Source organism: Trichechus manatus, unplaced genomic scaffold (assembly GCF_000243295.1).
Source record: "Trichechus manatus latirostris isolate Lorelei unplaced genomic scaffold, TriManLat1.0 scaffold00117, whole genome shotgun sequence".
Classification (NCBI taxonomy): Eukaryota; Metazoa; Chordata; class Mammalia; order Sirenia; family Trichechidae; genus Trichechus; species Trichechus manatus.
The window spans coordinates 5,936,119-5,962,333 of NW_004444053.1; the positions used below are offsets into that span (position 1 = coordinate 5,936,119).

The 26,215-nt window shown below is 36.8% G+C and overlaps 1 protein-coding gene across 9 annotated transcripts in view; it reads left to right on the top strand.

The window, feature by feature from the left end:
- The window catches only part of PRRC2C (proline rich coiled-coil 2C), a 107,308-nt gene extending 81,307 nt beyond the window's left edge, over window positions 1-26,001 (top strand). For 3 of the 9 annotated variants that reach the window (XM_023738455.1, XM_023738457.1, XM_023738456.1), the window contains exons 20-35: window positions 124-209; window positions 3,497-3,685; window positions 3,822-4,073; window positions 5,335-5,427; window positions 8,418-8,519; window positions 11,581-11,782; window positions 13,164-13,367; window positions 14,714-14,829; window positions 15,185-15,321; window positions 18,511-18,742; window positions 18,978-19,085; window positions 20,174-20,392; window positions 20,818-20,921; window positions 21,286-21,412; window positions 22,305-22,541; window positions 24,534-26,001. In XM_023738455.1, the coding sequence (XP_023594223.1) occupies window positions 124-209; window positions 3,497-3,685; window positions 3,822-4,073; window positions 5,335-5,427; window positions 8,418-8,519; window positions 11,581-11,782; window positions 13,164-13,367; window positions 14,714-14,829; window positions 15,185-15,321; window positions 18,511-18,742; window positions 18,978-19,085; window positions 20,174-20,392; window positions 20,818-20,921; window positions 21,286-21,412; window positions 22,305-22,541; window positions 24,534-24,791 (2,666 nt within the window). In that variant the 3' untranslated portion in view covers window positions 24,792-26,001. Of the gene's footprint in view, window positions 1-123; window positions 210-3,496; window positions 3,686-3,821; window positions 4,074-5,334; window positions 5,428-8,417; window positions 8,520-11,580; window positions 11,783-13,163; window positions 13,368-14,713; window positions 14,830-15,184; window positions 15,322-18,510; window positions 18,743-18,977; window positions 19,101-20,173; window positions 20,393-20,817; window positions 20,922-21,285; window positions 21,413-22,304; window positions 22,542-24,032; window positions 24,378-24,533 lie in introns of those variants that run through there. The other 6 variants (XM_023738459.1, XM_023738460.1, XM_023738454.1 and 3 more) reach the window with 5 other exon arrangements.
- The last annotated feature ends 214 nt before the right edge of the window (window positions 26,002-26,215 follow it).

The following is a 26,215-nucleotide window of genomic DNA, read 5'->3' on the forward strand; positions in this document are numbered from 1 at the left end:
AGTGTAATATGAAAAGTCATTGTTTCAATATCTGGCTACCAATAAGAGAAAAAATTTAACAGGTGTGGGATTATTAGCCTCTAAATTTGAATGATCATGTTTTCTGTGGCTTCTTCTTTTCAGTAGGTCCCATTAGCCCACCACAGCCACCTTCAGTCAGTGCATGGAATAAGCCCTTAACATCGTTTGGATCAGCTGCTTCACCAGAGGTAGGAATAGACTTAAAATGGGGTTGGTGATGTTGATGTGGCAGAATATTCCTTGAAACAGTTTTTCAAACTTTAGTATGTATCAGAATCATCTAGAGGGTTTTTAAAACAGATTGTTAGGCCCTGAGCCCAGAGTTTCTGATTCATTAATTTGGGGTTGAGGCCTGAGTACATTTCTAATAAGTTTCCAGGTGATGTGGATAAGATATATATTTTTTAATGCAATTACTATTATTTTGACTTTTCTAGCATGTTTTACCTTGAATAGTTAGACATTATAATTACTTAGAAGCTGAGTTCACAGAAGGTGGTTGTTCAGTATGATTTCTCAAACATACATAATATTGGTAAATAACTATCAAGGTCATTGATTCTCCATTCGTTTATTCAGTTAACATTTGTATAACACTTGTGATGTACCAGGCAGTGTTCTAACCTCCGGGCTTACAAAACTTAGAGGAAAAGAACCAGACAAAGTAGCCCTGCTTTCATGTGGATTCAGTTTTAGTATGGGGAGAAACCAGAGCAATTAATAACATACAGTATGTTAGATGGTGATCAGTGCTAAGGGGAAAAGCAAACCAGTGGAAAGTGCGTAAGGAATTTCCCAAGGAGCGTAGAGACATTCTAAAATAAAGTGGGCAGAAAAGCCTACTGAGGTGATGAGTTAAAGACTTGAAGGAGATAAGAGAGCATGCTATTGAAATACCTGAGGCAAAACGAATTCCAGGTTCAGAGAATAGCAAATACAAAAGCCTTTAGGCAAGAGCATTCATGATGTGTTTGAGGAAGATCAGGGAGGCCCATGTGACTGGAGTGAAGTAAGAGATGGGAAGAGAATAAAGTTGGAGAAGAAGTAGAGAGCAGATCCTGTAAGGCCTTTTAAAGAGATAGGAAGACACTGGAGGGCTTTGAGCAAACAAGTGACAGGATCTGACTTTATTAAAAAAGATTGTTCTGGCTGGTCTGTCAAGAATAGTCGGGGGTGTGTGGCAAGAGTAAATGTTATGTTGCTATTGTAATAATCCAGGTCAGAAGATGGTGGCTTCAATCAGGGAAGTGGCATTAGAGATGGTGAGAAATGATTGGTTTCTGAGTATTTGAAGTTCAAGCTGACAAAATTTCTTGATGCCTTAAATATGAAATGTACGAAGAATGAAATACGGAATATGAGAAAACGAAAGAACTGAAAAGTTAGCTCCAATTTTCTGACTTAGTAGGTCTGGAGTAGACTTCATCATCTGTTTTGATGTTTAAAGTTCTACATGGGACTCCTTGTACAACTAGCATTAAGAGCCACTGGATTCAATATTTAAGATCCTCAGTTTAACCATTTTTCTTCTGCCTGTTGATATTGACTTTTTGATTAATTAGAGAGCATGTCTTATGCAGAAAGTTTAACATTGTTCATGCTGCTATAAAGAAGAACAATGGAAAGTTTCATTTCCTTTTTTTTTGATGGGTACATTGAATTTAATAATTGTTAAAATGTTTGGTGGTCTAGTTTTATTAATTGACGTTAAAGTACAGGAATAATAATTTCTTAGCACTCTCAGCTGCTAGATTTTTCTTGCAGGTATTCTTAACTACAAATTTGCAGTACTAAAGGGATGCTTATATTCAACTTCAGTCAGTGAGGAGCAAGATATTTTGAGGGTTATCTCATTTTTCTCTCATACTTTTTTCATTCTCTTTATGTTCCTTATGTTTTCTGGGTAGAAGATGATTTTTTGTGGATGTTCGTTGTACATGATTTTGAAGTTTTTTCTCATTGTGAAATTTTGAGGTAGCAAAGTTGACATTTCACTTTTAATTCATTTTACAAAATGGAAAGAATTCCCTAATGAGACTTTTTTCTCTAGTGAAATAGAGTTCTTAATTATTATAATTATTTTCTTACTATTTTGTTTAATGCTGTGAATGTTAGTTATACCAGATAGACTCACAAAGATTGGAATTATGATCTAAACTTTACTATATTTTATAAACTTTTTTCATTTTATAGGCTATAATATTCTTAAAACTAATAGTCTTATTAACTGTCAATCTATTTTCCTATTCATTTAACTAAAGTCTTAATTTTTGCACGTAAAGTTAATAACTTTCAGTTATTAATTACTGCATCATTTTGCTCTTCTAACACTACCTGTACACTTAAATATTTAACTGGCTGTAGAATTTCAACATTGAGTAAGGCAAATGGAGATTTTTATTCTAAGTTACATCTAAAATGTTTGCCTGTATTTGAAAGTAAATATCCAGATATTAAAAATAAATGAGCGACATGCCTTGTTCGTATTGTTGACATTGTTACATTGATAGATATAACATTAACCTTACACAGTAATTGACCATGCTAACTTCAGAGATGCCAAAAAAATGATTTAAAGTAGTGATTCAACTATATATCAGATACCGAGGCCTGAAGGTGACTTTGTTTCTCCCAAAAAGATTAAGTTATTGTAAACATCCTCTGGCTTACAAAGCCCTATATGGTCTAGCCTCTGCTTGCCTACCTTCTACTACTACTCCCAATACTATGCTCCAGCCTCACTGGCCTTTTTAGTTCTCGAACTTACCTTGTGTGTTCTCTCTGCCTGAAACGTTTTCCACTGGCCTTGTCTTTTAGATTCAGCTTCAGTCTCCTCCTTAGGAACTTTTTCTGTCCACCTATTTTAATTTTTGTATGCCTGAGTTTTCATTTGTTTATTTCCTCCACCCAGTAGAATGCAAGTTCCACAAGTTAAATCAGTAGTGTCTGGATGGATGCCTAGCACGAAGAAGGTGCTGCATAAATTAGCTACTTACCTGGTGAATGAATGCCTTAAGTGTGTACATTACATCACCAGTTCCAGTGTACTTTTATGTATGTTATTTTATTGTCAGAACAAATTTCTGAGAATTAAGTGATAGTGGTATTGCTGTATCTTTTCCCCCTCCCCCATTCATTCATTCATCTGTTTGTTGCTGGTGATATCTTTGTGTGTTTGTTGCTTTTACTTTTGTTTTAAATGATGAAACAACTTAAGGCTATGATTTGCCCGTGATCTGCACTCATAAGAGCCAGGACGTTTAAAACTGAAGTCTTGTCCTGTCGTCATTTTATCAGTTGTTTCCTAATACAGATCAAGGTGGTTGTAGGGATGTTATAAAACAATCAGTGTAATTAATCTCAGTTGACGTGTAGGTTGCTTCAAACCTATTTCTGTTGTACTGTTGTGTTACATAAATTAGTCAAATTTGAGCTCTTTTTTGTTTTGACAAGTTTTTAAATACCCTCTTACTAGGGAACAAAGAATGGTCAAGAAAGTGGAGTTGAAATAGGAATTGACACAATTCAGTTTGGTGCTCCAGCTTCAAATGGGAATGAAAATGAAGTTGTTCCTATGCTTTCGGATAAACCTACTGACAAAATACCTGAGCCCAAAGAACAACGGCAGAAGCAGCCACGGGCAGGACCTATCAAAGCCCAGAAGGTAAATACAATTCATATTCCAGATATAATTTTATGAAAGCCATCAGCACTTACAGAGAGCAAATATCAGTTTAAAATTTAGTTTTTAATAAGTATCTTTGATGATGATGCATCCTTGTCATAGACGTTGAATTTAGCTTCCAGATTTGAGTCCAGTAGAAAGCAAGGAACATAAACCTGGTCCCATTGGAAAGGAACGTTCGTTAAAAAACAGAAAAGTAAAAGATGTTCAGCAGGTGGAGCCAGAAGGACAAGAGAAGCCAAGCCCTGCTACAGGCAGAAGCACAGATCCTGTCACAACAAAGGAAACCAAAACCGTCTCAGAAATGTCTTCTGAAATAGGAACAATGATTTCAGTGTCGTCTGCAGAATTTGGCACTAATGCAAAGGTATGCAGCATGCAATAATTACAAGTGAAATTGATGCAAACTATGTCAAAGATAAGTGACAAAAACAGCAACAGTATACTTTTTTTGCTTGAGGCATTTAATTCTATAGACTGTGGGTTATTATTTCTACAGAGAAGATGTTATTTCATGATGTGCATAAATTATCTAAAAATTCTTTATGGTAAATTTTTTTATGTGTGGAAATTTTCTTTGCTTTTGAATTTGGGCTTTTTAAGTAGCTTAAAGTGAAAAACATTTACCCAAGATTGGAATGCTTTTCATTTTCAGTTTGTAGGCTTTGAAAGAATTGCCGTATATTACTTAAAATAAATTTTGTTTATAGAGTTATGGTAGAGCCTTATCTTGCCCACTGGTGGGTGAGATTCTAAAATAAGGAAATAAGACAAAAATCAAAAGTTGTGATTTTTCACTACACCTGATGCACAGTCTTTCCTTAATTCCAATGTAGCCAGTTTTCTTCCAGAGTTGAAACAAAGCACTGTTTCATTGGTTGAGCACCAGAGGAAGTAGTTGACTTGCATATAGGGGCCATGTTGAATGAAAAATGCTTACCTTTAAAAATACTACTTAAGGCAAGATACACTTAGTAACTTATAGGAGCTGGCTGACACTCGTGGGAACAGCAAAGTTATCTGCTGTTTGATGTTCACTCCAGGAGATGATATTCATTTATAAGAAAGTTAGATGAAATCTTCCATATTATGTGGATATTTTTCTTTTTAATTGCCATATGATTGAATTCATGTAAGTAAAAAGCTTATGTGATCCAACTGAAATATTTAAAGAAGACATTCATGGAGATAAACAAGGAGTGTACCCTAAAACCTAATTAATTGTGACAACTTAAGATCCTGACATTTATTTATCTACATTGAAGAGGAATAAAAATCAATAATAGAAAGTAAGCTATGGATTGAGTATATGGAAAATGCAGAAAGATTTTTTAGTAATCCTCAGGAATAAATACTTGGTACTGCTGACAACTTCTTAATACTCTGCAGTGCATTTTAAAAATGTACAGTACCCTAGGAACACTTGGAACGGTATCCTTTTCAGTGGTAGGTTCATGTTTTTGTAGCCTACTGGTGACTGATAGAAAGTTTGAGTGAGCTGAGGTCTGTTCTCCCTCCTTTCTTCCGAAATAACTTTACAACTGTTAGGTGGTCATTAGAAAATGACTCAGTTAATTCAATTTAAAACGTTTTTTGTTTTGTTTTTTTTTTCTATTACTACTCCACAGGAGTCGGTAACAGACTATACTACACCTTCTTCTTCTCTGTCTAACACTGTGGCTACTAATAATGCAAAGATGGAGGACACTTTGGTTAATAATGTAAGTAATCAATCTGATATTTAGCAGGTTTGGATAGGAACTTAGCTATTATCTAGTACATCATCTTATGTTGTACTTACTATGTGAGCAATATTTGACTCTTAACCAGGGAAAAAGTTGGTAGTAAATTTGTTTGTAGGAACGCTGTATTATAATTAGCAACGATAGTCAAAGCAGTTTTGTTTGAAAGTCATTGGCTGGCTATTCAGAGTCAAAATTTGTGGTGCTTAGGCTTGGTTTCATAAGTACTAATCCTATTAACTTGGTTTTGGTAAGAATTTTTTTCTTAGTTCTCACTTTCTACAAGTTCAACATTTTGTTTGGTTGGTGATTTTATTTTAATGAAACTTTTACCTAATGCAGTGAAATCTCACTGAATTAAAACTAAAGGACAGTTAGTGTTTTCAAAGGCTCAGGTATTCCTTTTTGAATATTTTTTAAAAAGTGACTTCAACAATAACAACATCGCTTTTGTGAAGATTGAGCTATATTGTATACATAAATACTTTGAAAACTCTTAAATGCTCTATTATAAGGTGATAGTAAGTTATGTTATAAATTGGGCCATAGTTTCCCAGAGCAACCTTGTTATACTTCAAGATTGTGTTAAAAGTCAGTACAGTTCAACATTTTGTCTAGTCCACTGACTGACAGATGAAGAAGTCTGCCATGGTCACACTGTAATTTAGAAGAGCATTTTAGAAGTTACTAGCATGGCCCGTGTTTTGGAGAACAGGTATGGAGGAAATTTGGACAGCTGCTCTTTTCAAATATAGCCTCTACAATAAGCAATGGTTCTCAGACTCATATGTCCATCCTTCTTCTCAAAAATACCCTCTGCAAATAAATACTGAAAGGTCTCTCACAAAGAGCTTTAGCTATGTCATCTTGACTGTAAAAATCTTGATTTTTGTCTTTTTACAGTTTTTTTCCTAGACTTTCTATTCTTCCCTGTAGCATCAAGTATAAAGAATTGTAGGGAGTTAAGAAGCATTAGAATCACTCAATCCAACTTTATAGTCCAACCAGAAAGCTCTTAATATGTAGCTGTGGAAAAAAAAGAGAGAGGAGTAAGTCACATACCTTTTCTCGGTGATAGCAGACGTCTCTGAGAGCTGACTAATATAACTCGTACAACTTTGGGATGTTATAAAGCTTCATGTGCCATGTCCTCTGCATCCCCACCCCCTTTTTGATAATGGTTTAAATTATTTTTAACTAAGTAATAGAAAACTTGGGGAGGGGAAAAAAGACTTCCTGTCAGTGTTGATGTCATTATCTAGATTATCAAATATTGAATCAGTAAAGTCTCAACAAATAAAGTTTAATTTCTGGCATCTTTTCTCCATTTGAAAAATATATAGACTATATCTAAGGTGTTACTTTCATTTTCAAGAAAGTATATGAAGCTTTCTGCCAGACTACCATAAAAAAATATAATTTTTGAAATGGGAATAAGGAAGAAAAGATCATTATTGTCAGGACCCTTAGAAGTCATTGAAAATAACCAGATGAACATCTTCAAGGTTTCTGTGTGATCTGTAAGGCTGATTAATGTAGGTACTTGTACACTGATGTCTGTTTAGGGGAAGAGACCCAGTCATGTATAGGTGAATTTGTTAGAAGTAGATTTAAGATATGTTTCAAAATACATCAGTTTGGGTCAGGGAGCATTAAATAATGGGCTTTAGTCTGGAGTGATTTCACAATGTTGCTTTCTTGTGCCAAGTGTGGTGGTGATTCTGAAGTTAATTACTATAGTGTTAAAAACAAATGTATAGGACGTTTTGTTTAGGACCTTTTGAAATGTTCTTTTTTCTTTCATTAGTCTCTTTGGAGGTTCCATTTTATACATAGAAGTTCTGTCCTTTTTTCTTTATTATACTTAAAAGATGCTTATTCGCCTTATTGAGGCTAAATACACTTTTTTAGGATCTTAACTGTTATTTATTGGTTAATGTTAGCTAATATGACAAACGTTTTGTATCTTGAATATCTCGAAGACTTGAATGCAGGTGGAGTTTTGATGATTATAGCTCAGATTTATACAAGAATTTCCGTTAGGTAGTCAGTAGTATCACAAATTATTACCTTAAAACCCCCAAGCAGCGTTCATTTTACCTAAAAAAATTGTGTGAACCATCAAAATCAAATGTATAGCAGTACATAATAAAATCGCTAGATCCAGAGACTTAGAGGGAAAAAAGAGATGCGTAGTAAGTTTCTAGTGTCTTCAAGTTTCTAACAGTATTTATCATTTTATTACTGTAGCAAAGCAATTTTGTTTAGTGTATCAAGGTGGGGGAATATTTTGTACTTCCTCTACCCCCAAGATTAGTACGTTTGTTCTTGAATCTTGTTAGAAGAAAGTTGACTATATTGCAGGGAAGAGGTTTCCTTAAATTTTCTCTGTGTTACATTAAATGTCTCTGGTAGAACCTATGGATCTCATAAATGGTGGTAATTATATTCCTTAGAGCTTTGCTACACATGGACCAGTAGCATCAGCATTACCTGGGAGCTTGTTAGACTCTCAGGCCCCACCCCAAACCTACTGAATCAGAATCTGCATTTTAACAGTATTCTCAGGTTATTCCTATGCACATTAAAATATGAGAGGTATTGCCTTCAGTGGAGCCCTGGTGGCACAGTGGTTAAGAGCTTGGCTGCTAACCAAAAGGTCGGCAGTTGGAATCTACCAGCTGCTCCTTGGAAACCCTATGGAGCAGTTCTACTCTGTCCTATAGGGTCATTATAAGTATAGCTTATATTTGGGGCGACTCTTTGTCAATTCATGCATAAAAAGGCAGATAGTAATTCTCTATAGAGTCATCCAAGATGTCCATAATTATCAATTACTATAACTACTGAGTAGTTAGATATTCCTGTTGGCTGATGAAAAAATAACATCCTGAGAGTACTTAAGCATTAACTTTAATGAGGCTTTTGTAGCAGACATAGATTGTGATACGTGTTGCCTACCTTTTCAGGTGCCCCTGCCCAACACCCTTTCCCTCCCTAAGAGGGAGACTATCCAACAGAGCTCCAGCCTGACTTCAGTTCCTCCCACTACTTTCAGCCTCACCTTCAAGGTATGTATGACATCCATCTCTGAGGGTCCTTGATTATTGCATGCAAGGGGACATAAATTAACAATATCTTTAGGTATTTTTACTAGTTTTATGTGGTAAGCAACAATACTAAGTTGAAGAAATGGAATGATGTCAAATTTATACCTTAAAATTTTATTAGTTTGAAACACCACTTAGCAGTGACTTGATATCCTAGTATTTAAAATGAAGAGACTATTGATTAATATGAGTGTGCTTTATAAGCTACACAAGGAGATTGTGATTTGACATTTTTGAGGGGTTTTTTCACTTTAGAATTAGTAGGAAAAATACAGACATGGAATTAAGTGGGAATTTTTAAAATACATGTATTTATCTCATTGATGCTGTTTGTTCAGTTTTATAATATGAGCAATTTCATAATCTTTTATAGCAAGGCTTCCTAATGCCATACTGATTGACAGGGAATCTTGTTGACAGTCTCTGGGCGAGTGGGAGTTAAGAAGTTGTTCGAAATTTTATGAAAGAACAACCTCTGCTTTGTGCACTTCCTGTCCTTACCCAGGCATTACTGTTCAGTGCTGGTTCCCATTCAGCCTTTATTGTTGTTTTCACTTGAATGCCTATTCCAGTCTGTTTCTTACGTCTTATAATATGCAGAGATGATTTCTATCATTATCCTCTTAAAGGGAATAATCTAATTTCACATGACCAAAAATATGTCATTTTTTTCCCTGTAAGCCAATTGCTCATTCTTCATAAAACCTATAGAGTTTTGCGTTTCACTCATGTTTTTACATGCTAAGAAGAAATAATATATATTTAGAATTAAACTAAATTTAAATTGCATTAGCTTAAATCCTTTCCTAGTTTCTTTATTTTTACTTCTTCTGGCATCTCTCTTTATTTGGGTAATAGATAAAGTATATTAAAGTTCTGCTATATGGACATTATCAATAGTTATTTTGCCAGGGGAAATGCAGTTAAATAATTGTACTTTTTTAGTTTCCTGAATTTCTAAAAATAGAAACTTGAAATTTCTCGCTACTTAAGAAATGAAGTTAAGCCAAATGCATGTGACCTATCTATTATGCAAAGGTAATTAAACATCATGTGTTTTCAACACACACAAAAAAAAAACTGGTATGGAAGATATTGCACTCTGAACTATGAAAATCTCAGATGATGATGTTGTGTGCCATAGAGTCGATTCCAACTCACAGTGACCCAATGTGACATAGTAGAACTGCCTCATAGGGTTCTCTAGGCTGTAATCTTTATGGAAGCAGATCACCAGATCTTTCTTCCGCAGAACCGCTGGATGAGTTCAAACTGCCAACCCTTTTGATTAGCAGATGAGTGGTTTAACCATTGCACCACACCACCAGAGCTCCTTCACAAATCTCAGTACAGGCAAATTGAATTGTGGCTAACTTCCTAAATTTGTGTTTTGGTTTTTTCCCCCCTCAAAAAAAAAAAAAAACTTATTTTAAAATAAATTACATTTGAAATCAACAAGGTGAGAAAAGAAAAGACTCAAGCAAACATAAAAGTAGTCTATCTTTTAAATTTACAGTGATGACTTAGTCATAAGAAAAGGTTGGATTATGCGTAGTGTTAGAATCGACCCGACAACAGCGGGTTTGGTGTTTTAAAAAGATGCAGGTTGGAATATGTGAATATTCCTCAAATTCTTACAATTAAAGTAAAGTTTTAGACATTGTACTATAAGGATCTGAAAAATCTTTCCTTCCTATAGTGGTATTAAAAATGTTACTCATAAAAAGTATTCTCATGTAAGTCATCACAACTGAATTTTATAGATTACCTTAGGTTTTCTACTCAGTCCAGTATTTTGATTGGTGGAACTGATAAAATGAAAATTTACAGTCTGTCCCCTTCCTGTTCAAGTAGCCTCAGGACACTTGAGGATCTACATCTGCGCCCACCAGATCAGAATCCACTAGCCACATGTCACTGTTGAGCACTTGAAATGTGTGGCTAGTCCAGTTTGAGGTGTGCTGTAAGTATAAGGAGCCCCGGTGGGCCAGTGGTTAAAGGGATCTACTGCTAACTGAAAGGTCGGCGGTTCGAAACCATGAGCAGCTCTGCGGGAAAAAGATGTGACAGTCTGCTTCCGTAGAGATTTACAGCCTTGGAAACCCTATGGGGTCTCTTTGAGTTAGAATCGACTCAATGACAGTGAGTTTGGTTTCTTGGTTTATAAGTGTATAATACACACTGGACCTAAAATTTTAATACTAAATAATACATAAACTATTTCAGTTTTTTGTTGCTTAATGTTGAAATTATAATATTTTGGATATATTGGGTTGAGCAAAATGCTGTCAAAATTAATATCTCCTTAGTTTTACTTTTTTTTAACATGGGTGCTAGAAAATTTAAAATTACACGTGACTTGCATGATATATGCTATTCTAAATAGATTGAATTAAAAGCTGTTTGTGCCTTTTAAGAAACTAGGAGACTAGAGCTAAAATCAGAGGCCACAAATACAGATGGCTACAGCCAGTACAGTTACCTGAAACACTTGAGAGGGTGTTGATGTGAAACAAGAATTATTTCCAGTTCAGCCAAGCACGCTGAAACCTATCTAGTTACACTGCGTTTTAAAACACTGTGAGCATAACAAAACAGCCAAACAAAAGATGCTTGTGTCTGCCCTTTGAGAAGCATTGTCTAAAAAAGAAAGGAGGGAATGGCTGTTTCCTGAGGGCCTTTAGGACCTTTCCACTAGAGCCAGAGCCACCAAGGCAGTCTAAAGGAGCATGGTATTTCTGTTTCCTTATTCACTGGTAGAGGTGGAGGTTTTGTTTAGGTAACTTTATATTCTTCTGACCTGTTTCCCAAAGCTGTCAGCAAGTTCTCTGTAGAGATAGTCAATAATCCTCCATTTGCATAAAGCAGCAATGGTACATAAAGAGAGAAGAAAGATTTGAAAGCCCTGGGGTCTTAATCTTTAAATATAGATATATATGTAAACACACACATGTGTATTTGTTCTGTGTTAACATTGACTTCTTCTTGTTATTTTTAAAAAATAGTGTCCATTTTATTGCAGATGGAGTCTGCACGAAAGGCATGGGAGAATTCTCCAAATGTAAGGGAAAAGGGGTCTCCAGTAACTTCCACAGCACCTCCAATTGCAAGTGGAGTCAGCAGTGGTGCCAGTGGGCCAAGCACTGCTAGTTACAATTCGTTCTCAAGTGCATCGATGCCTCAGATTCCTGTAGCCTCAGTGACTCCTACAACATCATTATCAGGTACAAGATTTTTGTACCTTTCCTTTAAATATCTTGAATTATTTAAAATTTCTTATGATTTTCTCCTGTTTACAATCGCACAGAAAAAGTATTATTTACAAAAGATGTAAGATGGAACCATTGTCAGCTGTTTTGTAACTTCTTGTCACTCTGACCTCCTCTACCGTTTTTTTCCTATTCCCAATTTTAGTTTAGCAAGTATTTACTTATGGCTATTAAAACAGACTTTGCTGGACATCCCTCAAAGTTACAGATACTAATTGATTATCATTTTTTACTCATATAAAACTAATTAGACCAGCTGAGAAATAACACAGAATCACATAGCTGTCACATTTTTTGCAGTATGTATCTAATTTGAAGGAGTCGTTGGTCTTCTGGTTAAGAGGGAGGAGTAGAGAATTTCCAGCCTCTGCTGTTTGACTAGATGGAATTCGTTGGATTTTTTTCACCCTTTCGTTTTTTAAGGACAGTTCATCGAGTCCCCCAAGTTAGATGGTGTCTTTCTTGCCTTTTTCCTTAATTTTTCACCAGTATATATAATCCTTTCATTGAACGATACTGATTTGGGTGCTTTACAGGTATCACAGGACATTTCTAATCTCTTGACTGTAGGAAAGTGTGCACTTTTTCCATATATGCAGCCATGTTTCTTCTGTTGAAAACAAATTTTATTTCAGTCTGTCTCACTTGAATCTCCCTAATGTTTCCAAGGCAGCAGAAGACAACTTTCCAGCATGTATAAAATATATCTAGCACAGAATTTACTTTCTTTGACTGGTTCTCATTTAGTGATTGCAGTACTGGCTTTCAATATTTTGGTATACTGTGCTGGTTTTAAGTTCCCAAAATAACTGGCCTTTGATTGTGCTACAGTTAATTTGATAATTAACTGAAGTCAAAATTATGTTTTAAGACAAACCTAGAGATTATTGTATACTGCATTAAAATTTCAAATCAAACGGAACACTTCTTTAGAAGAGTGTTCCAACTATATCAACTGACTTCTATTATATGTATGCTTGGCCTTTAGTAAGTATTCAGATATTTGTTGATAAATGAATGAATTTAAGGTTAAAAATTGAATAGAAGTTCGGGGCTAAACTATAACAGCCATGTAGATGCTCAGCCTCCTTATATTGTGAGTCTTATTTTTTCCTCCTTTTAAATGTCTGTTGTTTCTATTTCTCGGATTTTATGTTCTTGTTTACATTTGGTGATAGGTGTAGATTTGGGGCCTGAGGAAGGATATAGGCATAAATGTGTATAAACAGTAATTTTTCAGTTTCCTGTTGCTATTTTGAGTTATTTACTCTGAATAACAACAGCACTTTTAAATATACTATATTTTCCCCTTATTTTATCCCTTCTTCAAATATAGGAGCTGGTACATACACTACCTCTTCTTTGAGTACAAAATCTACAACCACCTCTGACCCTCCTAACATTTGTAAAGTGAAACCCCAGCAGTTACAGACAAGCAGCCTGCCTTCTGCAAGTCATTTTTCACAGTTAAGCTGTATGCCTTCCCTTATTGCCCAGCAACAACAGAGTCCACAAGTCTACGTGTCTCAGTCTGCAGCAGGTAATGCTTTTAGGATTGAATATTAGGAACTGAGACTTTTTTAAATGCTTATTTTTTTTTCTTAGTTAACCTTTTAAGTTTAAATTTACTTTTGGTCTGCTTTGCAAATTTGTTCCCGTATAGAGTTGAATGCTCTCTCTCTTTGATGAGCGTTCTGGGGATCTTGGCAGATATTTCTTACATATATATTATTGCCAATCGTTTCTTGCATATATGTTTTACATATTAGACAAATTAATATCTAATAATTTGCAGAATAATTTATGCACTTGACACAATTCCAATCAAATTTCCAAAAGGTTTATTTGTTGTCTGAAACTTGACAAATTGATAGTAAAGTTCATGTGGAAGAATAAACAAAATAAGTAAGAATCGCAAAGAAGAAAAAAAATTTATATAGTAGGGGTGGGGTAACTTGCCCTACTAAGTATTACAGTATTATATAAGTTAAATTGTCAGTAAATATTTGAAAAATATTTAAATTCAGATTAAAAGAACAATGAAGTTATTTTTTGCCTTTCAATTTGGGGAATATTAGAAAGATTGATACTATCTGGTATCTGTTAATACCCAGTATCTGTAAGGATACAGGATATTAATAGGCCCTTAAAATCTATTGCTGTTGAGTATATAAATTGGCATAATTCTTCTTGAAAACGATCTTAAGAAATTTTAAATGTACATACCCACTGTAGTAACAATTTCATAGCTAGGAATCTATCATACAGATAAACTTGCCTGTTGGTTAAATTTATGTGTGTGTGTGTGTGTATATATATATACATATATATATATATGGATGTATATTGCAGTATATTTCATAGTAGTGACTAATTAATAACAATAAAATACGGGAAGCTCTCCAGAACGTACTGTTACATAAAAACAGCAAGTCACAAACCAGTATGTATAATACATAGAAAGGAAATCTGGAAGAATCTATACCAAACTTTTTCTCGTTATGAAATGTCAATTCTTTTAAAATATTTTGGTAAATTCTAGTAGGTAGATTTAAAATTGGAGTGGATTTGCTGTTTCAAAGGGTAAGCTCATTTTCAATTTTAACAGATAATGTGAAATTTTACCAATTTATACCCTGTTGGCTGTACATGGGAGTGTCTGTACCTTCACAAGCACTACATTTATGTTTGTTTAATTTGCATATACCTGTACTCTAGGAGATTAACATTTCTGGTTTTTCCATGGCTATATTAATTTTCAACCCAAAAGTTTACATGGTGTCTGGCTGCTAAAAACTATCGATTTGAAATCTGCTACAAAGCTTGAATTTTATTTACTCTTTGGAAAATTCTGAAATCTAACTGCTTGTTTTTCCTGGGGGCCAGTAACACAAATTCCAGCTTTCTATATGGACACAAGTCATTTATTCAATACCCAGCATGCACGATTGGCTCCCCCATCCTTGGCTCAGCAACAAGGCTTCCAACCAGGTCTTTCTCAGGTAATTATCAAAAACTTGTTTCATTCTATATTTGTTTCTTTGCATTTTTATGATTGTTTAATAGTCATCTTGAATCACAAATAATAGACTATCCATGATTATCCTTATGTAGTATTAGCAAAATTAAAGGTCTTTCCTAAATTTACCAAAACTTAATGGTTAACAATGTAGAGCAAGTAATGAATTGAAAGGAAAATTTAGATGTTTACATTTGTTTTTAAAAGGGAGCTATACGTGGCATTAATTTTTATTCTTTTCGTGTCTCAAAACATTATTTTCCAAAATAACATTTGTGTGTATGATGTTCATATATAATATCTCTGTGTATATATATTTTTTTTTCATTGCATTACAGCCAACTTCAGTTCAGCAGATTCCAATCCCTATTTATGCACCATTGCAAGGACAGCATCAAGCTCAACTGAGTTTAGGGGCTGGGCCTGCTGTTTCCCAAGCTCAGGAATTATTCAGTTCTTCACTTCAACCATATAGGTAAATGCTTCAAAATTACCTTGTAATGTTGAAAACAATATAATATTAGGTCTGCTTGCCATAATCCCTACTGCTCCTTCCTTCCCCGCAAAAGCTGGGATGATCCTGTTATAAGCTATATTATAAATAATTTAGTATACTGATTATATATCATTAACCACAGTCTCTGATTATTTCAACCAGCCTTTATTGAACCAAGTCAGGCCTCAAAAGTTCTTGAAGAAGAGGGCACCAACAACCCCATAGCAGTTAAAAATTGCAGAGAACAGTTGCTGAAGGACCCAAAAGTTTATGTGCTGTCTGTCTGCTAAAAACCAAAAAAAACAATCCTGTTGCCATCGAGCTGACTCTGCCTCATAGAGTTTCCAAGGGGCACCTGGTGGTTTTGAACCTTCGGTTAGCAGCCATAGCACAATAAATTATAGCCGTAGACTATAAATTCAGGTCCCCTCTGTAAGAACTGAAGCCTGGCAAGATAACTATAGTATGTTAGGGAGCAGAGGATAGGCTGAAATACAATAGAAGAGAGATGAGTAGAGTGACAAAGAGTAGAAGTAGTGTTGATAATGGTGATCAGTATCCTCTGTAGTGTAGGAGAAAGCATCCTTTTGAAGGATTCTGTCTTTCTAATTCAGGTAATAAAGGAAACTGTTCTTTATTGAACTTTCCTTATTTATAATAGGTATTTAGCTTTCATGTACTTTAACTCAGTTTCGTCTTCACATGGCCATATAAGGTAGATTAAGTCATCCCCATTTGACATAGGAGGAAACTGGGACTTTAAAAGGTTAGGTTTTTTACCTAAGGTTACCCTACAGATAAGTGGCAGAGCCTGGGTTCAGCCCGTGCCCTGGTCTCCAGCTTAATGAGGGTAGAGGGTAGGGATAGGAGTCAAGCGATAGGGGTAGCACATCATGGCACAGTTCGGTCGTCAGTCATCCAAAAGAGAAATAAATTGCTTTCAGGTCATCTAGCTTAAGAAGGTTGCAAAGCTGTGCAGTTGCTTTTGGAAATATGTTTGATTTCTTATGTTTTTAGAAGTGGTTCAGATAAAATTTCCATACTTTATGGATTAAAATTGGCATCAATTGATATAGCTCATTGCTTTTAGATTACCATAAATGAGACTGCTAAAGAATCCTAGTTCAGCTAGTTAAACTTTCTCAAAAGAGAGCAGATCATTAGTAAACTTGATAATTGTGACTCTCCCTTTTGTTTTTTTGATTAAAGATTCCTCAGTAGAATTTACTACATCTGTGTCATTAGTAATATAATAGGTTTTATTTTCTGGTCTTACTCTGTTGTTTAGTTTGGTTATTCCAACAGATTCTCCCCCAGTAGAAATAAAAACTGTTTACCACACTAGACTGGAAGTTATAGGTAGTCTCTTAATCTCACAAACCAATCTCCTTTTAATATTGGTTGCACGAAACACTGTTGAAAAGTGTGAGGCCATGTCCAGGTCTGTGAAAAAGAGCACAGCAACTAATTAGTAATGTGTTTCTTGGCCGTGGGAGGGGGAATAGCAGTGCACTGACGTCCAGAAATAATTATCCCTATTTTAATATTTGTCTTGGAAGGTGTACCTTTAAGATAGTTTGAGCCTGACCTGTTCAATAGAAATGTGATGTAAGCCACATACATAATTTTAAATTTTCTAGTAGCCAAATTTAAAAAGCTAAAAAAGAAACAGGTGAAATTAATTTTACTAATATATTTCATTTTACCCAGTATATCCAAAATATTATAATTTCAACATATAATCAATATAAAAGTTATTGATGAAGTATTTTGCATATTCTTTTTCTTACTAAGTCTTCACCATCTAGTATGTATTTTATATTTAGGGTATATCTCAGTTTGGACTAGCTACACACTTCAAATACTTAATAGCCACGTGAGGCTAGTGGCTACCATGTTGGAAGGCACAGGTTTAGACTTAAAGCAGTTGTTTATATCCCTAAACACATCATACTGCTACTTCTTCCTTGCTCTGTCCGTAACCTAATCAGCTTACTCTGTTAATACTTTAAAAAAAAAAAAAAAATGCTGCCGTCGAGTCGGTTCCGACTCATAGCGACCCTCCCTATAGGACAGAGTAGAACTATCCCATGGAGTTTCCAAGGATCACCTGGTGGATTTGAACTGCTGACCTTCTGGTTAGCAGCCGTAGCTCTTACCCACTATGCCACCAGGGTTTTCTAGTTACAGATATGTGTCACTTAACATCCACAATACATTCTGTGACATAGGACATTATATGATTTGGATGTTGTGCAAGCATATTATATACAGGAGAGAGGCGTGCAGGCCGTCCTGGGACTCGCACCATTGCACCGAGGGACTACATGAAAACTTTAGCATGGTCGTCGACTGGTCTCTGCCCCTGCTGCAGCTGGCTCCTTTCCCTTCCTTCCTTCCTTTCTGCCTGCCTTGTCTGCACGCCCCCCGCCCCCCGCCACCATGGGCTTTAAACTCTTCCAGCCTGCCCACCCCTCCTCCACCTCCTCCCCTAGGCACCTTTCCTGCTCCTTCTCCCACCACTGCCGCAGCCCGGACCACTTGGTGGCTGCCACCACAGGAGGGGCAGCAGTCTCAGGTCAGGCGTGACACGCAGGGTGCCCTGGCCACATGGGGCAGTGGCCTCACGGTTATCACCCTCAGTGGCTCCAGCAACATCTGTACAGTCCCTGCCTGAGGAGAGCACAGTGGAATAGACAGCTGAGGATGGGCCCTGGGACCCCCTTCCCCTGCTGCCCCAGGGCTGGGACTGACATGGGACCTGGAGAGCTAGTGAGAAACAGATAGGATCTATAGTACTTAGCAAAGTACATCCGCCACACCGTGTTCTCTGATTGCGATTTCTGAACTCTACTGTAAGCTTATGGGACCGCAGACTTATACGCCGTTGGAGGTTGTCCAAATGGATGTTACGCGGCGCATGCATATACTTACTTATTATTTGTTTCACTGTTTTAAAAGCATAGATTTGAGCCCTCCACCCCAGAGATAATGGGCAATCTAGATGTAGAATCCAGCATGATATTTTTTAAAAAATCTTCATGGGTAATCCTGATGTACAGTCAGGGTGGAAACCTAGAGTCACTTGGTAATCTCGTTTTTAAAACTTTCAGATTCCAAATGCAGTTAATCTCTAACATAAGCCTTTTTTCTTTAATATTTATGTAGATCTCAGCCAGCCTTTATGCAAAGCAGTCTATCCCAGCCATCTGTGGTTCTTTCTGGCACTGCCATCCACAACTTTCCAGCTGTCCAACACCAGGAACTCGCCAAGGCACAGTCAGGTCTTGCCTTTCAGCAGACTTCAAACACTCAGCCTATTCCTATCTTGTATGAACATCAGCTGGGTCAGGCATCAGGACTAGGAGGCTCCCAACTGATTGACACTCATCTTCTCCAGGTAAGGCCAGGGCTGGAACCACATGCTGGCTCTGGATTCCTATGCAGCAGATTATTTTAAGAAAACATGTTATAAAGAAAAAAAAACATTAAAAGACACAATAAAAAACAAAGATCTTCCTTTTTTTAAAATCTAATACTAAGATTGCTAGAGATTGCTTTGAAGTCATAACCTTGATCTCTGAGTTGAAAATTTTTTCAATCTTACTGCAGTTTTCTTACAAAATTCTTCCTAGGCTAGAGCGAATCTTACCCAGGCTTCAAATCTGTATTCTGGACAAGTACAACAGCCTGGTCAGACCAGTTTTTATAACACTGCCCAGTCACCAAGTGCTCTCCAGCAGGTAAACTATGGCATGGTAAATTTCCTCAATTTTCTTTATTATTATTATTTTTATAGCTTTTTTTGGGAATTGAAATAGAACCAAGATGGGAGCGTAGTGTATTGATTTTTCAAACTGTCCTCTGAGGTGTCCTAGGAATTCCATTGAGTTGTAGGGGCCATTGGACAGAGAAGGTGCTCCATTCCCACACCTCTCCCCACCACTTCGGTCATCATTCTCTTTTTACCCTTTTTTTTTTTTTATTAACTGTTTCCATGTAATTAGTGCCTTTTAACACAGGATTGTGTGACTCTCTAAGTCTGAAAACTATTGTCCAAAATATACATTTGCATGTAAGTGTCATAGGTAGTTTACCCATTAATGCAGGAGGTGGGAGGAGGGCTGTAAAGACCATCAGGCAGGTTAACATACTACATGTGACAGTGTGGCAGAGTGCAACAGAGTACAAATGGCAAACACCCTTAAGTATATGCGTGCAGTAATTTTCAGTGGAAAATTTATGTTTTTTTGAAACACTGCCTCCTCTAGCAGTGTCATAATCAGCTTACTCTTTAAGAGCTGGTAGAGGGCTGGAGGAGAGAGGCAAGCCAACAGTCATTCTCTCTTTAAGTATTTCTGGTTGCTGTTTTAGGGGGTGCTGTTCATAAATATATTGTGGACATTCAAATTAAATACTGTGGCCATCTGAAAACTGACAAGTTCTTTTTTTGTGTGTCAGAGCTCATTTTGCTGAGCTCTGAAAGCACTGTAAAGTACCTATTTAAGAATGGGTGACTGCTCCTAAATTGTATCCCCATAATTTTGTTATCATTTGGGCTTATTTGACATGTGCTGTGGATTAATTCGAAGACAGTCATAATTATTTTCATTTTATAGTTTCTCTACTCCAAGTAGCAATACCTAATCTATTTTGTTGTTGGACCTTCAATAGGAGAATGGAGATAGTCGCTAAGCAAAAGATTTGTATTGAGATAATTTAGTAGATTGATGTATTCTATTTTTTTTAAATCTTACTGCAGAGTATTTAAGCATTGTATGTACAGCGGGTGCAAGCAAATTGTTGAGGTTTCTGTTTGCTTGTGTTCTAGGTTACAGTACCTTTGCCAGCCTCCCAGCTTTCCTTGCCTAATTTTGGATCTACAGGGCAACCTCTAATTGCTTTGCCTCAGACTATTCAGCCCCCATTACAGCATACTACCCCACAGGCTCAGGCCCAGAGCCTGAGTCGTCCTGCACAAGTAAGCCAACCTTTCAGAGGATTAATCCCTGCTGGAACACAGCATAGCATGATCGCAACCACAGGAAAAGTAAGTGAAGAGAAATTTGCACAGCTTACCAAGGGTTTAAGGCCATATATGCATATATATGCATAGTGTATATTCTATAAAAATAAAATATACCAGTTTTTACCACCCTCCAGGGTATTGCAAAACCCAGTATACTTAATCATTTCTTGTTTATTTATTTTTAATGCATTTGACCCCTCTGATTTTTACCTAATAATAAATAAATCACAGATTGTGTGCAACAATTGGATTTACATAATCTCTTAGACTTTTTAGCCACGAGTTTGGCCTGATAATTCCATGGTACTTGAAACCCTAATTATAGAGTGTTTGTACTGAGATTCTTTGCCCTTTGCTAGATTAAGCCTTTATATATGGGGTATAAAACACAGCACTTAGTTTATAGAATTTAAGGAATGTTGCATTTATTTCATGCTTTTTCTCAGATGTCCGAAATGGAACTAAAAGCCTTTGGAAGTGGTATTGATATCAAACCAGGCACACCTCCAATCAGCGGTAGAAGCACCACACCAACATCTAGTCCCTTCCGGTAAAATGGACGTTTAAATTTGCTTACTCAGAATAATTGATCACCATTTGTTTGACACATATTAATATGTCACTGTGTGAAGCACAAAAGGAGTTAATAAGGCATTCTGATAGTTTTATCTAAAATGTTAAGTTTTGAAATTTCTTAACACTGTATTTTTCTAAATTTCTTCTAATACAGAGCAAATCTAGCTAGTATCCTTTCTCACCTCTGTTCCTTCGTTGTCTCTCCATTACCATAATGTTTGATAACTCACCTTGGTAAATTTTCATCAATTACGAAGTATTAGAACGATGACTATAAAAAGCTAACAGCATTATTTATGTGGCACTACTATACTGACCAGCGATGGCTTCTTTCCAAGGGCTACTTCCACAAGTCCGAACAGCCAGTCCAGCAAAATGAACAGCATTGTCTATCAGAAGCAGTTCCAGTCAGCCCCTGCCACTGTGAGAATGACGCAGCCATTTCCTACACAGTTTGCACCCCAGGTGGGCAGATATAAGTGAGAATGAGTATTACTTACTTGCAAATGATTGCTAATTTGGCTAATTCTCCAATTTTATAATCTTGCCACATGTTAACCAGAATAGAAGCACAGTTTTCATGAAAAACAATCTCTGACTTAACAGTAAATATGTGACATTCAAATATATTCTCTGCAATTTGTAGCTAGACACAGGTAGTAATAGTATAGTTCTAAAGCAGACAATAGAAAATAGTCAAAAGATTCCCCACACAGCTCTGATAATTCATTTCAGTCCTGTTCCTTTTATCTTTTTGAAGAAGTTGACTTTTCAGAGAAGGGTCCCAGTGCTTGACGTTTTCTGTGTTTGAAGCTCTTTTTTTAAAAAAGATATCTGTGTGCATTTGAGGTGAAATTTCCAAAAGATATTCTAATGTATGTATAAAAAAAATCGGCTTCTCTTCCCTTTGCTGATCATATTGAAGGACTAACCGAAATTGATAAGAACTCTCACAACTTAGAACTGGGTCCTGAGAAAAGACAAATTTGTTTAATTATTATTATCGTTATTTAATCTTCAGATTATTTGGTATAGGTGTTTGCCTTTTGTGCAACTGTATCTATTTTTAAAGATACTCTAATAGCCTTTCTGTCCCCCCCTTCAGAATTTGCTGCTCAGATTCTAAAACCAAGTGAAGTGCTATACACAGCATGCTTTGCCTAATTTTTCTGTTAGACTCTCTAAGCATGGCCTGTGTGCTGTTTGTCCCTGTTAATGCAGTGACACAGTCCATACACTTCTTTCAATGGCAGACTGGGCACAGATTTACTCTGGGATAAGCCAACCTGGTTTAGTTGGCTTTTTTTTTTTTTTTTTTTAACAGTTCAATGTTGTATGTTTTGTTTTTTTCACTCAGATTCTCTCTCAGCCTAACCTGGTCCCTCCATTGGTAAGAGCCCCACATACTAACACCTTCCCAGCGCCTGTTCAGAGGCCACCAATGGCACTGGCCAGTCAGATGCCTCCTCCGCTGACCACAGGCCTCATGAGCCATGCTCGTTTGCCACATGTAGCCAGGGGTCCTTGTGGATCACTATCTGGAGTCAGAGGTAATCAGGCCCAGGCTGCGTTGAAGGCTGAACAAGACATGAAGGTTAGTACAGTGTTAACAGCCAACAGAGCAAGAGTGTCTCTGAACCATGTCTTAAGATGCCTCTGGACCCATAACCGTATATCCAGGCATTCATTGTCTTAGCAGACATAACCGAGCTAACTACCTTTTTTTTTTTTTTTCCATTTCATTTTTATTCCCTCCCCCTTTTTTTTCTATTCCCCCCCCCTTTTTTCTTTTTTGTTTTTATAGTCAGAAAGCAAGTTAATATTTTAAATTCTGTGGCCAAATGAATTGCTTATAAATATCTGAGGGAGATCTGAGTGTAGATGCTACAGTTTTTGGAAGAGCAGAAAAGTGATATGGCTTATCATAGGCTTCCCCATTTTCTTTTCTTTTTTTTCCCCCCTTTTCTTTGATTTTCCTTCCTCTCCCCCCACCCCCCCACCCCCGACTTAACATAAGTCATGATTATGTCAAAACTCTGGAATGGGTAAGACATGTTACCTATCTTGATTTTTCTTCCCTCATGAATCATCCAAGTATAGTTTTCTTACCCTTTTTTTGTCTGCCACCTGAGGTGCCTGTATTCCACAATGGATTGAGCAGTTGTAGATGAAGAACTTAGGAAAGCACTTTGGGATCCTTCGTGATGAAAGGCACTGATAAATGTGAGGTTTGCTAATGCAGAAGAATGCCTAGGAGTCTGTGTGGGGACAGTTTTTAGAGCCTCATCTTAACCTGTCTGCCTATACAGCCGGCTGAATCAGCTCATTTCTGTGTGTATTAGACTTGACTTTAGAGATCTTAGTAACATTGCCTGTTTTGCCACTACATATATCAGGTCAGGCTAAAACAAAGAAAAACTTACTTGTTTCCAACCGGGAAAATGTCCACAGTAATGCTTTACTCTGAATTAGAAACATGTTTATGGTAATCCTGTTAGAGTATTCGGTTGTGTGATGAAAGTTTCTTCCTGGGTTGACATCCTTGTGTTTCTGATCCTGAGTAATCAAATTTAAAGACTACCCTGAAGTAAAATTCTTATTAAACATTATCTGCTTTTATTAAAGCTGTGTAGCCAGGACTTCCATCTGTTCATGACTATTAAAAATAATAGTATATGTAGAAATCTATGGAAACTATTTGGCCTTGGTTACCACTTCTGCTCCTGGCTCCTTGGCGTTTGGTTTTCATACTTTCCTATGTTGAGAATGACATTAGAGCATAATAATCTTAATGGGGGGAAGGGTACAAATTTCTGGAAAATTGCTTCAGACTTTGGATAGTACAGGTTGCCTGTAGAATATGAAGGGGTTTTTATTATATGCAGGAGGCATAGAAACTTAAGTTTTAGTTGTATATGTTACAGTGGTATAGTTTACAGATTGACGTAAGTATATTCTCTGGGGCACATAGTCAATAAAACTAAGAAATTATCTATTTTACCAGCTCAGAATGTGGTAGGAGCTATCAGAACTTAGTGATCAAGTGAAGTTGTAGTTACTAATTTCTGATGCTCTTCCCCTGCAGAAGAGAGCTGTGGGAAGAGGACTCAGCCACAAGACATTTGGTCCTAGGTGTTGGTAATGCCACAATATAAGTGCTTCCTTTTCGTTTTATTGTAGACCAAATATTGATAACTAGAAGTTTTAAGTGTTACATATATGTTTTCAAATATGCAGACAGGCTCCCTAAATAAAATTTTATAGCAATAAGCTTTGTTCCAGAAAAAATACAAACCAGCAGCAATTTCTATTTTATTATTCTATAAGAGGGCAAACTTTGAAAAGGTGGCGGGAGGTGGTCCTGTTGTTTTGAATGTAAAAAAAAAAAATCACATGGAATATTTTCAAAGATAGGAAGAAATCCATGCATTAAAAACTTGCAAGATCAATGAGGTACTTTTGTTTTGGGCCAATCCAAGGTGGGGAAAACTCTGATTTGTGATTGGTAAAAGAATATGAACCGAGATTGATTGACAGGCTTCAGTAGCGCTGCAGCATTTTCAGTTGTTGTTTCTCGTTTTTTAAGGCAAAGCAGAGAGCAGAGGTTCTTCAGTCCACGCAGCGGTTCTTCTCTGAACAGCAGCAGAGCAAACAAATAGCTGGCAAAGCCCAGAGAGTGGACAGTGATTCAAGCAAACCTCCTGAAACACTGACCGACCCTTCTGGTGTCTGTCAGGAAAAAGTGGAAGAGAAGCCAACCCCTGCACCCACCATGGCCACCAAACCCATTAGAACTGGACCAATCAAACCTCAGGCAATCAAAACCGAAGAAACAAAATCTTAAAGCCAATGGGTTTTAGCAGGGGTTGGGGGATGAGGTTGGGGAGAATGGAGTCAGATAATGCCAGAGGCCAAAGGGGTAAAGTGGTCTGTGACATTGTCCTGTGCAGAACTTGGAGATGCACAAGGGACAGGGACATAGGAGCAGTTTACACTGACAGCTGCTGCACAAGAGAAAATGAGGCTTTGCCAGCTTGCACCTGCTGTATAACACATGCTCTGTTGATGGCCGTGCATCTTCAGTCAGAATTTATATACAAATATGTGCACACATTCTTTGAGTGCGTATCATTTAGAACTAAAATCCTTATGATTAGTTGAAACACCAGAAATGTGAGGAAAATAACACTGCAGAGGGAGTAGCTCAGCCTGAACAGTGTGGCTGTCCCACTACTACATCACATGTGGTTTCTTTGCTCCCTTGCGTTCTTTGGATCTGGTATAGCATTTGTAGGCTTGGTGGTGAGGAACTGAAGATAACCGGTGCTGGAGAGAGGAGCCTTATTTTTTATTATGGCAGCTTGCTATTTTTTGTAACATGGTGATTGAGTTGAACACAATCAAAGTATAGTAACTATCTCCCCTACTTCCTGGATGAGTGAGCAAATGATTAAGTATTGGTGTCAGCATCCTTGAACATCTCCAGATAAGCATTGTTTGGCTACTGCTTCTATTTGAAATGATACTGTGTTTTAGTTGTGGCCCAAAGCTTTGAAGTGCTACTTGGCATCTCCTTTCTTCCATGGAGCTCTCACCATTCAAACATAACAGATTTGGTAAAATCATAGTTAGGTTGAGTGCACTACTTGCCTACACTTGGCCATCTTTGTATCCAATGGTTTTGGGGTTTTTGTTTTGTTTTGTTTTGTTTTTCATTTTGGGTGGTTTTTGTTTTTGTTTTTTAACGGTTTTTAGCTGATGTTCATGAAGAGCAGTGAGTACTTAACTGTGCCACTAATGAAATCCTGTCTAAGAAGGTGCATTTCTGTACCAGAGCTGTGTCACACCATCCTTTGGGCCCTCTGCTGGAAAAGTAGAATCAAGTCTCAAATAATGCCTTTTTAATTGTATCCTCTAGTATTATAGATGTAGGACTGTACTGTATCATACCTCTGTGAATGTAAGATATCTTGTACCTGCTTTATGATAGCGTAATAGTGACCGTGCTATATCAGAGCTGCTTTTTAATGACGTTATTCTAGAATGTTTTCTTTCCAGATGATGATTGAGAAGCTAATAAAAAAAAAATGGTGCCAGGTACCACAGCAGTAACAGAACTTTGCCGTTTTCTGAGGTTTTGTTTTGTACTTTTTTTTCTTTTTTTAATGGAGTGTGCTGGATGTCTCTATAGTTTTGTTCAGATGACTGCAGAACCTGGAAAAGCTGTTGCTGCTATTGATGCATAACACACTGCGATTGGTCTTTTTA